Source organism: Pundamilia nyererei, unplaced genomic scaffold (genome assembly GCF_000239375.1).
Source record: "Pundamilia nyererei isolate P.nyererei 1_Seehausen unplaced genomic scaffold, PunNye1.0 scaffold00102, whole genome shotgun sequence".
Classification (NCBI taxonomy): domain Eukaryota; kingdom Metazoa; phylum Chordata; class Actinopteri; order Cichliformes; family Cichlidae; genus Pundamilia; species Pundamilia nyererei.
The window spans coordinates 1,388,324-1,403,913 of record NW_005187503.1 but is presented as its reverse complement, the minus strand read 5'-3'; the positions used below and the strand labels follow the sequence as shown (position 1 = coordinate 1,403,913).

At 41.0% G+C, this 15,590-nt stretch overlaps 2 protein-coding genes across 2 annotated transcripts; one reads left to right on the top strand and one right to left on the bottom strand.

Annotated features, from left to right (window-relative positions):
• Positions 1 to 2,969: 2,969 nt before the first annotated feature.
• mrps21 (mitochondrial ribosomal protein S21) lies at positions 2,970 to 5,148 on the bottom strand. The gene is made up of 2 exons (XM_005740680.2): positions 4,987 to 5,148; positions 2,970 to 3,369 (listed from the first exon to the last, which is right to left on the bottom strand). The coding sequence occupies exons 1-2, from the start codon at positions 5,067 to 5,069 to the stop codon at positions 3,189 to 3,191; spliced, it is 264 nt and encodes an 87-aa protein (XP_005740737.1). The 5' UTR covers positions 5,070 to 5,148; the 3' UTR covers positions 2,970 to 3,188.
• Positions 5,149 to 9,348: 4,200 nt separating this feature from the next.
• crabp2b (cellular retinoic acid binding protein 2, b) lies at positions 9,349 to 14,665 on the top strand. The gene is made up of 4 exons (XM_005740679.1): positions 9,349 to 9,673; positions 12,261 to 12,439; positions 12,752 to 12,868; positions 14,406 to 14,665. The coding sequence occupies exons 1-4, from the start codon at positions 9,592 to 9,594 to the stop codon at positions 14,454 to 14,456; spliced, it is 429 nt and encodes a 142-aa protein (XP_005740736.1). The 5' UTR covers positions 9,349 to 9,591; the 3' UTR covers positions 14,457 to 14,665.
• Positions 14,666 to 15,590: the final 925 nt, after the last annotated feature.

The following is a 15,590-nucleotide window of genomic DNA, read 5'->3' as shown; positions in this document are numbered from 1 at the left end:
CCGAAGAAGATTAATATTATTTAAAGGGATTTTGTGTCAGTCTTGCGTTGATAACTTGCTTTCTGGGGTCACCTGCCAAGATAACACCTGAACATCTTCCATGCATACAACAACAAACCAAACCACTAATTGGGAGATTTAGATTTAAATAGGCATGCGATAAAGGTCTATTGAAGCAACAACATAATTTTGCCTTCAGATTACAGTGCAATCTAATATAACCTTTATTAAAATAAACTCTAGAAACAATCATTTTATTTATTATTAAGTTCATGTCAACAAGCTGGACAAGATAAGAAGATGTGGCAACATAGGCCTATTAAAGCCACAGAGGGAGAGAGAGAGAGAGAGCCCATTGGAAGGCAGGCTTACATAATTATGTAATAAGATATATGCTTGAGGAGTGAATCACTTGTGTCACATGCAAAAAGAGGGCTGTTAACCTGCAAGTGTAGGTGGGTTTAGTTGATTAAAATAGCTTTTACAGACAAAAACAAATGTTTATGATGATTTCGGTACAACACGGGGAACAGGTGAATAACATTAGAGGTGTGGCTTAGTGAAAAAAAAGAGAGTGACATAGAAAGCATGGCACAAGCCAGTTTCAGCACTGCCACAACTCTGGGTGTGGTGGAGGGAGTCGAATAGAGTTTGAAATCTTATATTATACCGTTCAAACAAAAGTGATGCAGTGCCATTGTGAACAGAATGCTTAAATTACGTAATTTAACCTGGACCAATGAGAGCGCAGTTCCCAGGCAGTGCGTGCAGGTTCTTTATACAAATCATCAGATCAGTAATGCTCTTTTTATGGCACATTGTCGGTATCGCTCTTGTCACACTGGCTTGATTCATGTTCCTAAAGTTTGCACAGGTACACTTAGTTCCAGACTTTTTGATTGCGACACAGGTACTGTAACCATGCAAACAGCACCAGCCATCAACTGATAAAGAATCCGTGCAAACAGTGGAGCCTACTGCCAGCAGCAGTCTATGCAGACAACTGAAGAATTATAATTGAATCATGGATGCAGATGTTCAACATATGCATGAATGTTCTAATAGCTTTGGCCAGGCATGTTTTCTTTAAAGCTTATGTATATGGGGCTATAAAAGTATTTGACATGAGCTGCACTACAATCAGACTTCTTAAGTGTCACTGTTGGCTGCTGGTTCAAATTAGAAGCCATGGGTGGCAACATATATTATTCTAAGTGTTGACATGTCCTCTGTGCAGTCGATACTTATGAGTGGAAAGGAAGCTGGCAGTGTGTTTATGTTGGGTGCAAGCCAACAAAAGTGTTTGCGCCTGTCTTGATGATATTACTTTACCAAGTCTGCTGGATGCACAGTCTACATCATAAAGAAAGCCACAGATTAAACCTTAAAATAAAAAACTGAACTATGGACCAATCACCTATTACTTAATACTGCCTGTACCCCATCTGATCCACCTCAAATGTTGTTGGAAGAGCTTTTCTCTTATTTTGATTGAGCCTTGTTATCTATTACCAATGTTCCCCAAGCAGTGACTGCTGCCTGTGCGTAGTTATACGTGACCAAATACACACAAGCGTGTTTGTTTGGCAATCTTTGTAATAACCAAACATGATACCTCCCAAACCCTTAGCCTAACCCAGGGATTCCCGAGAGGTGTGGCGAGGCCTACTGGTTTAACTTGGAGCAGGTCCAGGTATTCCTTCGGATCTTGTAAACATCCTGTGAAAGAAAACCCCTGATCCAATGTTTGACCTAGTCCTGCAGTTGTCGACTGGTGGGAATTTTGAAGCAGCAGAGGTGGTTAAAAAAGGTGGTAACATATCAATATAACCACCTTTGCAGATGGCTCCATTCAGTGTGGAGCAGCAGGCCTACTCTGATCTTACAGTGCAATCAAAAGAACCAAGGTTAGATATGATTCTTCCTTTTATCATTCCTGGGACAAATAATGTCAGTTATTCACTAATGTCGTTTTCAAAGGAGTGTACTTGTGACCAAATACCCCGGTTTACTCCAAATCTCCCCTGACAATAACATCAGCCCAAAGCTGCACGCCGGGAACTTCATGGCATGGTTTTCATGACTAAACAGCTCCTGTAGGGTGGCCCAAGTAGTATATATGTTTGTAGCTATGCAGACACTCATTATTTTAATTTGGCCATGTTTTACACATTACTCTGCCAGCATGGAGTTAAAACTCGCAGCATTGTTTAACAAAATCACCAGTAACAAACTGTAGCTGTGGATAATCCACAGGACAGTTCCATGGGAACAAAAAGTAGTTCCAGTTAACCCTCCATAACAGTTAAATGTTTTTCTGCTTTTGAGGGGAAATTTGTAACTACTGTGAGGATTAGAACCAAAACACTTTTCACTACTGTTAGATCCACTAGTCATACAAATTAGCGTATCCTTTAAAAACAGTTATGTTGTGAGGATAGTCAACCTTTTACAGTGTGAAATATACACAGGTCATCTGTCAGAGCTCTCCCCTCAGTCCTTACAATGCCACCCACTGCCTGAAGACAGAGGACAGGATATAAACATGACCTGGTAACCTCGGAGACAAGTAAGCGTGGTGAAAATGTTTAACTTTCCCTGTGTGAGTGAGGAGAGAGCAAGTGCACACATCAAAGCCCCCTGCTGGAAACAGCCGAGACAGACGTGCGCGGCCGACGCGCCTCGCTTAAGCAGCATTGCAGGAGGTGGCCGACATTGTCGGTGGACATTAACGCCACACTGTGCATTAGTGACCTTGAATTAATTTACAGTACGATGCTGCTGAGCCAAGACCTCATTCACACACACACACACAAAAACCCAAAGCATCGCAGCATTGTTTCCTTCAGAAAATGAGGTCGCGTTAAACTACTTCCAGTGCCATATATGGGCAAAAACATCACCCAATACACACACAGCTGAGTTTACAGAATACACCAGTTTGTTATTCAAATAAAAGATCAACTGTGATAAGTCCTAAGTGTCTAATTTATTAGAAATGTTCAAAATGGAGACAATTAAATCACATTTTTTGTGTTTACAATGTGACCACATAAACACCACTTTTGTCTGCGTTTGCCTGGTCCTTTAGGCTCAGGCAGCAGCATTATGTTGGTCTTGTTTGCTTCTTTCAGCTTTGCTTCCCCAGTCTTATCCAGTCCATTCCTTTTCCAACAGGAGCCATCTCCCTAGCAGCCGAGCCAGGGATCTTCTCTGTTTGTCCTGGAGATAAAGGCAATTTTTCTGGCCATCTCCATGTGGTATATACGCCTGCAGTTCTCAAAGTTCTTCCGCTGTCGTTCTCGGCAGGGCTTCTCGTAGTATCGTTTGCGCTTCACTGTGTCAACAATGCCATCCTGAGTCAGAATCCTGGAGTAAACAGAAAAAACGTGTGAATAGATTAGACTTAGTAAACAGAAAGAGCAGTAAAAGTGACACAAATGTAGTCCCAAGTGCATCGGTTCCTATTAGATGTCAGCCTCTGCTTATAAGTGCTTAATATGCTAAAACCATTACATTTTTATTCATCTTTTTTGTTTTTTAGACTAATCGGTAACTCACCCAGACAAAATGTCAAAATGTAAGAAGTACAACAGAGAACATTACGTTTTCAGAGTCTGAGGGCATGCAAACACAGTCAGCTTCTAATGAGACTGAATCACGGATTCATAGGTAAACTGTAACCAGAACTGCACCTAACCACAGCACAAACCGTAACTGGCTCCCAGCCATAGGATAAACTGTAACTGGGACGTAATGCCAAGATAAACTGTAACTTGTTCCTGACCACAGGACAACATATACCCTTTAAATATGTATTTAAAATAGTCCAAATAACAGAGAGGACCAAAAATAAATAGATCTTGAAATGTTAGTCCTTCAAAAAATTGTGCGTGCTCTGCTTTTGGATCCAAATAAACATTTAAAAATTAATCATCTTGAGCCATAAAATCTATGCAAAAATAATGTGCAAAAGTCTTGGGCCACCCCTCATTTCTTTATATATTTTGCTAGTAAAATGGAGAATAGTTGCAGTGATTTGCTGACTATTTCTCAGCTAAAAAGGCAGAAGGATCTCTCAAGTTCTGTGTCAGGTCTTTGCTGGATTTTTTTCAATTTATGAAGGACATGACAGATATTCAGATATTGTCCATTTGCTGTAGATAGGTTTATAGGCCTGCAACCTCTCCAATTTTTAAAGAGGACACTGCACACCATGTTGAGATATGTACTTTTACTCCTAGAACTTTACATGTAGTGTTTTAATTTGGAAAAGCGCATTTTACAGAGAAGTACTGCTACTTTTAAGTTACTTTCAGATCTAAAACCTTCTTCTACTACCATGCAGTACAGTCTTTTAGCAGTTCACTATACAGACTCTTGTGCACTGTAATACCATCTGTATCGGGGCAAAGGACTCTGCACAAAGGCTGGAAGATCATGGCTAATGTCTTTTAAAATCAGTCCTTAACACTTTATTTATCCTTTATGATTTTCTCACGGGTCACACAGTTAATTCATGGTCCCGTCCAACTCCCCACCCCCCACCGAGAAAAAAAAAAACTAGAATTCTCCCTGCTTTTACTTTGAAATCCAAATGTAACAACTAAACAACAGAGCTAAATAAAATTGTCGAAATGTGTGAAATTACTGTTTTTTCTAGCGCAATTTTAAGTCGAATTTATTTTACGTTATGCTCTTTAAAAACCGCGAATGATGCTAATATGCTTAAAATACGCAGACTTTAATCAATTTCAATTTAAACGTGTAGTGAATTTCGCTTTTTGATTACATGTATATCTATCTTAAAAATTAAAACACAAAAAAGCCTCAGAAAAAGCGTATTCTGTAAACTGTGTTGTCCCCACTGCGCAGGCGCAGCTCTGTGACATTGAGCAACAAGCTAGGCTGGGCCGTTAGCGCGCCTCTGGTCGGATAACAAACACATCTGACAAACAACGTTAAATTCAAAAACCTCGCAGTGACCTGTTTAAAGTCTTGTACGCGGCATCCACATCCCCGTTTTGGACCATCACCGTCCGGGAAATGAATCGAAGGTGTCTCGCCATGATGAGACCGGTGCTTGCTCAACTCTCGTTCGGCTGTAAACGCCTAACGACAAAAGGTTCCGGACACAAGAAGCGCCGCATAAACACAAACACTAGGGGGCGTTTGACTCAACCGTTTTAGTAAATGGCATCTGTCCCGTGGTAAAGGCTTTTCTGCCTCTTTTTTTTTCTCCTCCCAGATATTTTATTCTAAAATTAAATTTTCAGTTATGTTCGAGACTCTACTTTACTTTAAAAGACACGTATGCTTCATAAACCCTTTTATCATTTTGAAATATTTCTTAAAGGTGAAAACTTGAAGTGAAAATGTATTTATGGTCATCTGCCTCTGTCTATCTTCACATCCTCCTTCACTTTATCCCCGAATCTCCTTTGTGGGCTTCCTCTTTCCCCCCTGCCTGGCAGCATCTTCAGCAACCTTTGCAAACATATCCGCTATCCCTCCTGTGCACGTCCAAACCATCTCAGCCTTACCTCTCTAACTTTGTCTCAAAATCACTTGACCTGAGCTGTCCTTCTGATGCACTTATTCTTGTGTATCCTGGCCTGTCTCAATAAAAACTTCAATGTCTCCAGCTCTGCCTCCTACAGGTAAAAACAACACCCCTTTAGTTTTATCTACGGTATTTAATCTTTTATCCAATGAACTTCTGACTCCATGCTGTTGTTAATATTTGTTATTTTGTTATTTTGATGAGTAATGATGCAGGAAAATGCTCTGTTCTACATATGTTGGACCTCACGTCAGCTTTTGAGACTGTTGACCACCGCATGCTCCTTGAAAGGCTAAAGCACTGGGTGTATCTGGAACTGCCTTTGAGTGGTTCTCCTCATACATCACCGATCCTATTCTGTGGTGGTCTCCGATTTTAGGTCATCCTCTACCTCCCTTATTTATGGTCTCCCTCAAGGTTCGGTTTTGGGGCCTTTATTGTTTTTAATATATCTTCTCCCCTTCCAGCATATAATGGGCTCTTTTGAGGAGATTTCTTATCACTTACACTGTTATGCTGATGATATTTCTTTTAAGCCCCAGGATTTATCTAAGCTTCAGCTTCTGAATGACTGCTTAGATTCTATCAAACGTTGGATGGCTGCAAATTTTCTCCAACTCAACGAGGGGAAAACTGAAGTCCTCATGTGCGCTCCAGACAGATTATCATCCCAGATAGTGAAAGCCCTTGGTCCTCTCTCGGTCTATGTTAAATCCTCTATCAGGAATTTAGGTGTCACTTTTGAGTTGACTCTTACATTGGATGGGCATGAGAATTCTCTGGTTTGTTAAGCCCTATTTTATCTCACTCTGAACTGGAGATTGTTATACATCCATTTATTTCCTCACGCTTGGACTATTGTAACTCACTGTTTATGTGTCTAAGCAAAGGTTCTCTGGATCGTCTGCAGGTTGTGCAAAATGCTGCAGGTAGGCTTTTGACAAAATCCTCTACGTATTCATATGTAACACCATTGCTATCTCAGCTACACTGGCTTCCTGTTGAATTTAGAGTCCATTTTAAGATCCTGGTCTTGACTTATAGAGCTTTGCATGGACTGGCACCAGCCTACATCTCTGATCTGCTACAGCCCGATGTCCCTAGCAGGTCCCTGAGGTCATCTGATCAGGGCTTACTTGCTATAAAACAGACTAAGATGAGAACTAAGCTTTTGCCACTGTGGCCCCTAGCCTGTGGAACTCTTTCCCCCAAACCTTAAGAACTGTGGACTCAATAGTTGTTTTTAATAAACAATTCAAAACTCAGTTCAACTGCTTTTGGTTAATTTTTGCCTGTTTTATATTGTCTGTTTTTACCTTTTTATGACTTGTTATCTTATGTGCTGCACTTTGTGACTCTGTCTAGAGAGGTGCTATATAAATAAAAATGTATTATTATTATTATTGTTGTTGTTGTTGTTGTTGACAGAGTATATATGCATTGATGGATGCTGATTAGTTATAGAACCCCTGCACACAGTCATGTGTGCAGGGGTTCACAGCCTCCACCCAGGAACTACACAGCCACACACACAAACACATACAAATAAAATAATCTGAATTAATCAGAGAGAGAAAATCAAACAAACAAACAATCATGTCTCTCTAGAGCAGGGAACCAAACTGCTGCCATTAGAGGCTGTATAAAGGGAGATAGCTTTCAGGGGAATCACAGCTTCATGGAGTTACATCTGTTGTCATAGCAGCAGTGAGAGCAGTGTCCGGTGTTATTCTTTCATCAGGGCTATTCTCCTCTCTTTCTCCTCATCCCCTGTGCTCTGCTGTTGTCCTCTGTCTGAGGTCAGCTAGCGGTGAATGCTGCTGTGTGTAAGGTGGGTCTAATTAATCTGCCTTTTCTCTACATAACATTGCAGATGAGGTCAACTCCCATGTTTCTGTAACTCTATAGGCTACTGTATCTGCATGGTGCCACGGGGAGGAATGCTTAGACAGCCTGCACAGATAACATCATGACTCCTTTTGTTGGGTGAATGCAGTGCATCGTGTTTCCAGAGGCATCCCGTCTCATCCAGCGCTGCTGAAACCTTCTTGGCACCGAGTCTCTCTCGCTCTCTCTCTCTCTCTCTCTCTCTCTGTGTGTGTGTGTGAGAGAGAGAGAGAGAGAGAAACATAAAATGGAAGTTTGCATCTACAAACTCTGCCAGTAAGTTTCATCCACATTATGATCACACACATCCCACTGATGATACTTATGTGAATATTCAAATTGTTTATTTATTTATTAGTTTCTGCTGATTTCTGCTGATTACTGTCATTGCATTGCCCAACCTGCGATCACATTAATTTAGCCTGTTTTTAAATTATTATTATTTTGTCTGTTTTCCCATGCCCTCTCTTCTTCATCGCACTTGTACACTGTGTTTGGTTTGGATTGTTGAACCCAGACATTTAAACTCATCCACCTTCACTCTCTCTCTCCTCTTTGCATCTTTACTGTTCCGTCTGTCTACTCTCACAACAGATCACAATGTTGTCTGTGAACATTATAGTCTGTGGAGACTCCTTCCTGGCCTCATCTGTCTGCCTGTCCATCACCACCACAAACAAAAGTGGCTCAGAGCCGATCCCTGATGTAATCCCACCCCCACCTTGAAACCAACTGTCACTCACGCTGCACACCTCCTCACTGTCTCACTGTCCTCATACATGTCCTGCACCACCCTCACATATTTCTCTGCCACTCCTCACTTCCTCATCAGCACCACAGTTCCCTTCTTGGCACCCTATCATATGATTCCTTTAGATCCGCAAAGACACAGGACAACTTCTTCTGACCTCCTCTCAATTTATTTAATGCACAACAAACCAAATGTTTCTAAATGTGAATGACCTTTTTTATTGTGTTTTTGTATAAAGCAACTATAATTGTGGTTTGCATGCAAAGGAAAGGAGCATTTGAACTGTGATTCACTGAGCAGATAGTAATCAGCCCCTGTCCAGTTCAGATAAAGACAGAGTGAGATGATAATATAAGTTTTATCAGGTATATTAAATATAAGCTTTTTCATTCACATAAATAAGCCAGCTATCAGTGAAACATGAGTCTTATTGGCCACAAAAACAGTCCAGGGCATGTTTCAGCATCTCCTTTCCTCCCTTGTTGGTTGATTCTGTTCATTCTTTTGCTTTGCTTTGTTAGTTATTGCTTTAGATTTTGTCTGCATTAATCACACGCACACCGGGCCACCCTCTCTGTTTATGGAGTCCTGCGCTGCTCTTGCGCTGAAAGAAAGGGAAACACATTTTTTAATGGGCTATTAAGCCTTGTTTTTGCTGGTCCGATGCACTTGAGTTTAAACTGGGCTCTATGTGGACGCTGGATTAAAATGAGTTTGACACTCATGCTCTAAAGTTTTAATTGCAGGGTGGCAATGCCGATGGCATGTTCCTGGATGGATGCCTCCAGCTGGCTGTCTTATCTTTTCCTTTTTCATTACCAGCCTTTCCAACCCAGCTTTGGAGCTAAACACATTAACCTGATATCTGATTTGGCATTCCAGCCCTTTAAAACCAAACACCCTTGCTTCTTAAATAGTCCTAAACTTAATAAGTAATAAGTTTCAGCCTCATTCCATGTTTTTGTTTTATTATCAGGAGCTCTTGTCAAATATCTGGGAGTAACATAGTGCCATCTTAAAAACAATTAACGCTTCTATTTAATATCCGAGCTGGCAGCCCATCAACATCAAAGGACTTACTGGAAGTGAATTCTCCAGCTCTTATCCAAATCTTTCACCATGCTGACAGAGGTGGAGGGTAGACTTGGAATCGGGGAGCGAGGGGGAAAGTCCCTCCCTGCCACTGGCTTCTGCATTGGCTGGACCGGCATCAGATCCAGGCGAGCAGTCAGCCAATGAATGGAGGCTCAGATGCAGGCAGAGGAGACGACTTTACCAACCGGTGAACGCGGGAGGACAGACATATAGAGAAACAGTGACTGCGACCAGAATAGGTTTATAATCCGCTGATAATCCAATAATATTAATTTCTGCAAGTGCTTGCACAGAAATGGAGAATAAAGTCACCGATTTCTCTGGAAAATGGAAAATGAAGTCTTCGGAAAACTTCGAGGAACTTTTGAGAGCGCTTGGTGAGTGAATGGATTTTTAAAAATTATTATATTTGGACCTTCGCATCAATTAGCTCATTTAATTTGCTTTCTTGAAAAAAACAAGCAGAATAACTGTATTTATGTATTACAAAAGAGGAACATCTTATTTTTAAGTATAAAAAATTATTTACACGCGGAACGTTAAACATGCATGTTTTGCACTGATTTTAATCATGAACTGTAAAACAAAAAGGAAGGAGGTGGGATGCATCTCGATAAAAAAAAAAAAAAGTCCTGTCAGTCATTTTGGCATTATCCGTTGGGCTCAGAAATCGGCTGGAGAGCCGAAGCGGTCTGAAGTGGCTCTGCATGTGGCTAAACTGGCTTGCTCCTGCATAGTGGCTAATGTGGTCCTGGGAATATTGGTTCTGTTAAGCCACACAGGCTTTCTACTGAAAACAGGAGTGAGAGGTCAGGCGAGTGCCATCCGGTGGCATCCCTTAAAAATGTGAAGACAAATATCCTATGGAGGACGATGAGACTAGGCTCATCTGTGGCAAGCTCCTGCTCATGCGGTTGTAATTAGAGCCACTGTAAACGGAACTAAGCCTCGACATGGGCCCCAGCAGACTGCCAGGTCTGAGACTGACTTTCCTACAATGCCTGGGGCCTCTCTGGCTTAATCTAGGGCTGTGTGTGTGTGTGTGTGCGCGCGCGTGTGAGAAAGAGAGAGAGAGAGAGAGAAAGAGAGAGAGAGAGAGAGAGAGACTGAGTGCCTGCTGCTTCTGTTATGCATGAGCAAATCTGGTCTGAATCAGATTTTTGGGGTGTTTTTTTTAAATCACTGAAGCCAGTCCAACTCACACAGCAAAAGGTTACATTCACAATAATTTACATCTCTACTCACAACACTTCCATGGTGCTATTCATTCAACCTTTTCTTTTCTTGCTGTATTTCTACAGAACAAAAGTCACAAAGTGTTTTATAGAAACATAGAAAACGATACAAAATAATAGATGGAACTACTAGAGGAGTTTAAACTGATGCAAGTAAATAAAAATGAGGTTGCACTGGTGGGTCTTCTTGAGGGTATCAACAGTGTCTGCAGATCCAGTTTAAGGACTAAAGGACCCCCTCCAAAACCCCAAAGCACGATTTTCTTTGCTCTTCATCCTGGACCAGGTACCATCGGGAAGATTTTCTGGTTGAAAAAGCTCCCTAATATAGAGATACGTCTGATCACAGTGATCACCAAAATCTTAAACTGAACCCAGTGTAAAGAAATCAGAAGTGGTGTCATATGGGACCTGGTGAGAAACCTTCCAGCTTTAGCAGATGTGTTCAGGCGAAGGAATAACACATTACCACAATGAAATAAGAAGCCTGTATAAATATTTCTATTTCAGATTGAGAGACAATATTCACTTGAATAACTCTGTTAATATTTGGGTGGCTGTAGCTCAGGAGGTGGAGCGGGTCATCTACTGACTGAAAGGTTAGTGGTCTGATCCGTGCTTCAGTCTCCAAAGTATCCTGGAGCAAAATACCGAACCCCAAGTTGCTCTCCAATGGGTTCATCAGAGTATGAATGCGTGTGAAAGACGGAAAAAAGCGAATGGTTGAATAAAAAGCTCTATAATAGATATAAAGTGCTTTGAATGGTCAGGTAAAAAAAAGAACTGTATAAGGACCAGCCCATTTACCATCGCTCTTTGAGAAGTACATCAAAGAACTGCAAAGAGAAACTACCCCAAAAATGACTACAGAGACTCAAAAATGACAACAAAAAGAGAGACGCAAAACTGCAAGACACATTCAGATGGACTCATTTTCTACAGTTTTTCCAGTTGTCTATGCACACAATGCGTCATACCATATCTGATTCTTATCTTCAGTGATCATTATTAGAAATATTTTTTCTAGAAAACCAGACTCTTATCTCAAATCTCAAAAAAAGATGAGGATTACAAACGGATTTCTTTGAAAAGTGGCTCAGGCTGTGAGGATGAAGAAACTTCAGGTTGTTTTTCATTTGACAGGCTAATGAATTACTTTTATTTTTGCAGTGAACTGTGCCTTTAACAACAGAAATAAGTGGTTTCATACCAGTGGTTCTGTATGTTGTGCCTTGTTAAGAGGAAATCCCATGTGCTCTTCATTAGCAGGAACCATTTTCTGAAGCTTGCCATATGTCTGTGAGATTAATGCTCTTGTTTTTTTTACGTCATTCACTATAGCCTGCATGTATAGACTTGAAAGAAATGAATCACAATGAACATTTCCCTGCTTTATTTTTTCAGACTTTGGTTACTGTGTGGCAATGCAACAACGCGGACTGTTTTGAAAATGTTTAGGCTTCCAGAAATGATTTCGTGCATAACCTTTGTTATGGAGGAATCAGACAATATTTAATTTTGTTGAAGGGTATGCAATAAAACTTCCCAGCACTGTGTCCCATACAGACGTTGTAAAATTAGCAGAATGTGGGGAAATCAGAGTAAAACATGCATGCCCTTCAGATAAAGTTTGCCTGGCACGCACAGCTATGATTATACTCATTCCCCACTGTAAAGACCAGCACTGCACAGCTCTGGTTTCACATTTGGTCTGCGTGTCTGTGGTCAGGTGTCAACGTGTTCTTGAGGAAGATTGCAGTGGCAGCGGCGTCCAGCCCGGCAGTGGAAATCACCCAGCAGGAAGAGACTCTGTCCATCAAGACATCCACCAGCGTCCGCACCACCAATGTCTCCTTCACCGTGGGTCAATCTTTCAGCGAGACCACGGTGGATGGACGTCCCTGCACGGTACACGTCTCTTTGCTTCAAATTAACCAAAAAACACAAAAACTGTGTAATGTTAGTACATGCATACCGGGATTTGGCCAAGGACAGCATAACTAGCCCCAGCTCTGTGCAAAAGAAACATATGGAAATAATTTCAGTGCAACTCGAAGAGATCTGTTTTTCATCTTCATACCGAGTGGGTGATGAAGGACAAGCCGTGAAAACATTTTGACGTGCAGCAACCAGCACACTGAGCTCCGGTTATGACCAAACCTGAACTTTGCTATAACTTAATTCAGGCATTGATACGTTTTCTCATGTGAATCCCTGCAGAGTTTTCCTAAGTGGGAAACAGACAGAAAGATCAGCTGCGAACAGACTTTACAGAAAGGCGATGGGCTGAAGACAGCGTGGACCCGAGAGCTGACCAATGATGGAGAGCTCGTACTGGTACGTGCAATAAGCACAAAATGAACAGTGCTATCAATTTAAGTCTCAGTGTAGATATTTTAGGACCCCCAAGTAAGATTTGAATTCATTTTCAGCTTCCAGGAAGTAATACATTCATAAAACCCATGTTTTATTCACAAGAGGACAAAGAACACATGTGAAATCTCTAAAAGGAGAAAAATATTGGCTCATTTTGAATTTCATAACAAAAACATTGTCTTGCTGAAACATGCAAGGCCTTCCCTGGAAATGCTGGATGGGAGCATCTGTTGCTGCAAAACCTGAATGAGCCTTTCAGCACTGATGCTGCCTTTCCAGATATGCAAGCTGCCAATTTCACAGCCCGCTCATTTGCCTCCATGTCATCTCTGATGCAGAATTTTGAACTGAGTGCTGATAACAAGCCAGAAAAGTCCCTCTCCTCTTTAGTCTGCAGGATGTTGTGTCCATGTTTTCCAAAAAAGAATTTCAAATTTCGGTTCGACTTACTAAGGAAAGGTCTTCCGCTTTGCCTGAGTCCAGTTTAAATGAAAAGATGCCTGTGTTTGTGCATTAGAGGGCTTTAATTGTCATTTGTGGATGGTACAGTGAACTGTGTTCACAGACAGTTATTTCTGGAAGTGTTCCTGAGCCCATGCAGTGATTTTTATAACAGAATCATGTCTGTTTCTAATGTGATGCTCCCCGATTGCCTGAAGACCACAGGCCATGTGATTTCTCCAGATTGTCAGAATCTTTTAATAATACAAACTACAATGATGAAATATTCAAAGTTTATTATTATATTGTTCTGAAATTGTTCCACAATTTTGTAGACTCTAGTGTACGTCTGCTGAAATGTTTTCCATTTCAGAGTGGTGTTGACCAGTTACAGTTAGAGCAGGCTGTGCTTGAATGGAGGTGAAAACTACAGGTGAAATACATTTAAAGTAGGGAATTTGCCCCAGTGTGGAGTACACAAGGGCTATGTCAAAAGGATTATATCATAATTTGTAAAAAAGCATAATGAAATCTGATGTCCCCTGATGTTTGTTTCACCCCCAACCCTAACCACCCCCTAAGACTGGTTCTGCTGGAGGTTTCTTCCTGTTAAAAAGGAGTTTTTCCTCCCCGCTATCGTCAAGTGCTTGGTCATACCTGATCGTTGGAGTTTTGTGATTTGGTGCTGTATAAATTGAATTCAATTGAAGCTTGCCTTTGTGTGCTCAGTTTTATGTTTTAAAATTTTTTATGCATTATGATGTTGGTTTAGCATTAAAGTTGAATATACTGGGAAAGTTCAGCCTTCAGAGATGTAATCATGAGACTGTCAGCTGCTGTCCTAACAAAGATTTCCCTTTCATGTAACTACCTTTAAAAATCTGTTTTTTCCTTTGGGTAAAAGAAATTTTGACAAAATAAGCTGACTTTAAACACATCCTGCTCTAGGACACCTGTTCTCAATCTTTTTCTTGCTGACTAAATGGTTGTTAAACAGCTTTAAAAAAAGAAAAACATGAACTGTGTCTTATGTGTCTGTGTTGCTGTTTTCTTTCAGACAATGACTGCTGGAGATGTTGTCTGCACCAGAGTTTATGAGAGAGAATGAAGAATTTTTTTCCCCAGGACTGTCATACAATACTTCTGTTTTGTGCCTCACGCATGGTTTACATTTACTCGCCTTGTTTTTCTTCTTCTTCTTCCTCTCAGAGAGTCGGTGTTGGTCAGGTCAAACAGTGCTCAAAATGCTTCAGCTGGTATTGTTTTTATAACAGTAAACTTATTCATTATGTATCATACTACATTCCTTTTTTAAAAAACAAATAAAGCTTTATAGCTGTGTCTAAATCTTTTTTAAAGATGTTAATAAACAGTTTTATATAAATCTGATTTCTTTTCAAGCTCTCATTCTTTATGTTGTCCCCACCCGGCACCTCCTATTCCCGTCTGCATATCACTTTACATTACTGTCTGCCATTTGTACACCCTTTCCCCCAAAAGCTGTTTCCATTTGCAAACCCTTGTCCTCTGTGTGCTCTCTTTCATCACTACAATATGCATTTGATTAGTTTGAAAACTCCCAAAGACAATTCATATTTCATAAACTCTGCTTTGAGAGACACTTGGCAAAGACGAGGGGGGAAGAGGGAGTGGAGAGGAAAATGAAATGAGTGAGGGGAAAGGGAGAGGGTGGCCATGAGAACATTAGTTAGCATCAGGGGAGTTCATACACTCTATGCTCTGCTTTCCAGCTGTGCCTACATGCAAAGCATGCTCATTAAAAACTCCATTGCTTTCTTCTCTCTGGTTCTGTGCCCAGTTACAAAGTGTTGACCGACTTCCTGTTATGTTGTGCTGGGACACTTCCAGCTATTTCCTCTCTAAAATATAATTTGTCACCATATTGGGGTGCGAACAAAACGAGAGCCAGTAGTGAACAAGAAAGTCTACCCTTTGCTCACCTAAAACTCAGCAGCGTGGTTTAGTCTGAGCCTCAGCTTGCTGTGAAAAATGGACCTCCGGGGTCTCAGGGACTTCCTGAGAAGAGAACAGCTATGGTTCACAGGCAGTGATGGTTTTTCCAGGTTTGCAAACAGTGTGCAGACAAGAACCCCTCTGAAGTGCTTCCCAGTTTATATACACATTGCTGAGCAAGCAGCAGGTGGACTTGGCCTCCTTTAGGATGACTGTCATTAATAACCTCAGTGGAAACATGTGTGTATTTGGAGGAGAAAGTATCAAA

Excerpts from the sequence above, each read along its gene's own strand:
- mrps21 (XM_005740680.2), bottom strand. The coding sequence starts at position 5,069 with ATGGCGAGACACCTTCGATTCATTTCCCGGACGGTGATGGTCCAAAAC. Across the intron at positions 3,370-4,986 it reads GCGTACAAGACTTTAAACAG|GATTCTGACTCAGGATGGCA; the intron begins GTCACTGCGAGG and ends TGTTTACTCCAG.
- crabp2b (XM_005740679.1), top strand. The coding sequence starts at position 9,592 with ATGGAGAATAAAGTCACCGATTTCTCTGGAAAATGGAAAATGAAGTCT. Across the intron at positions 9,674-12,260 it reads GGAACTTTTGAGAGCGCTTG|GTGTCAACGTGTTCTTGAGG; the intron begins GTGAGTGAATGG and ends GTCTGTGGTCAG. Across the intron at positions 12,869-14,405 it reads ATGATGGAGAGCTCGTACTG|ACAATGACTGCTGGAGATGT; the intron begins GTACGTGCAATA and ends GTTTTCTTTCAG.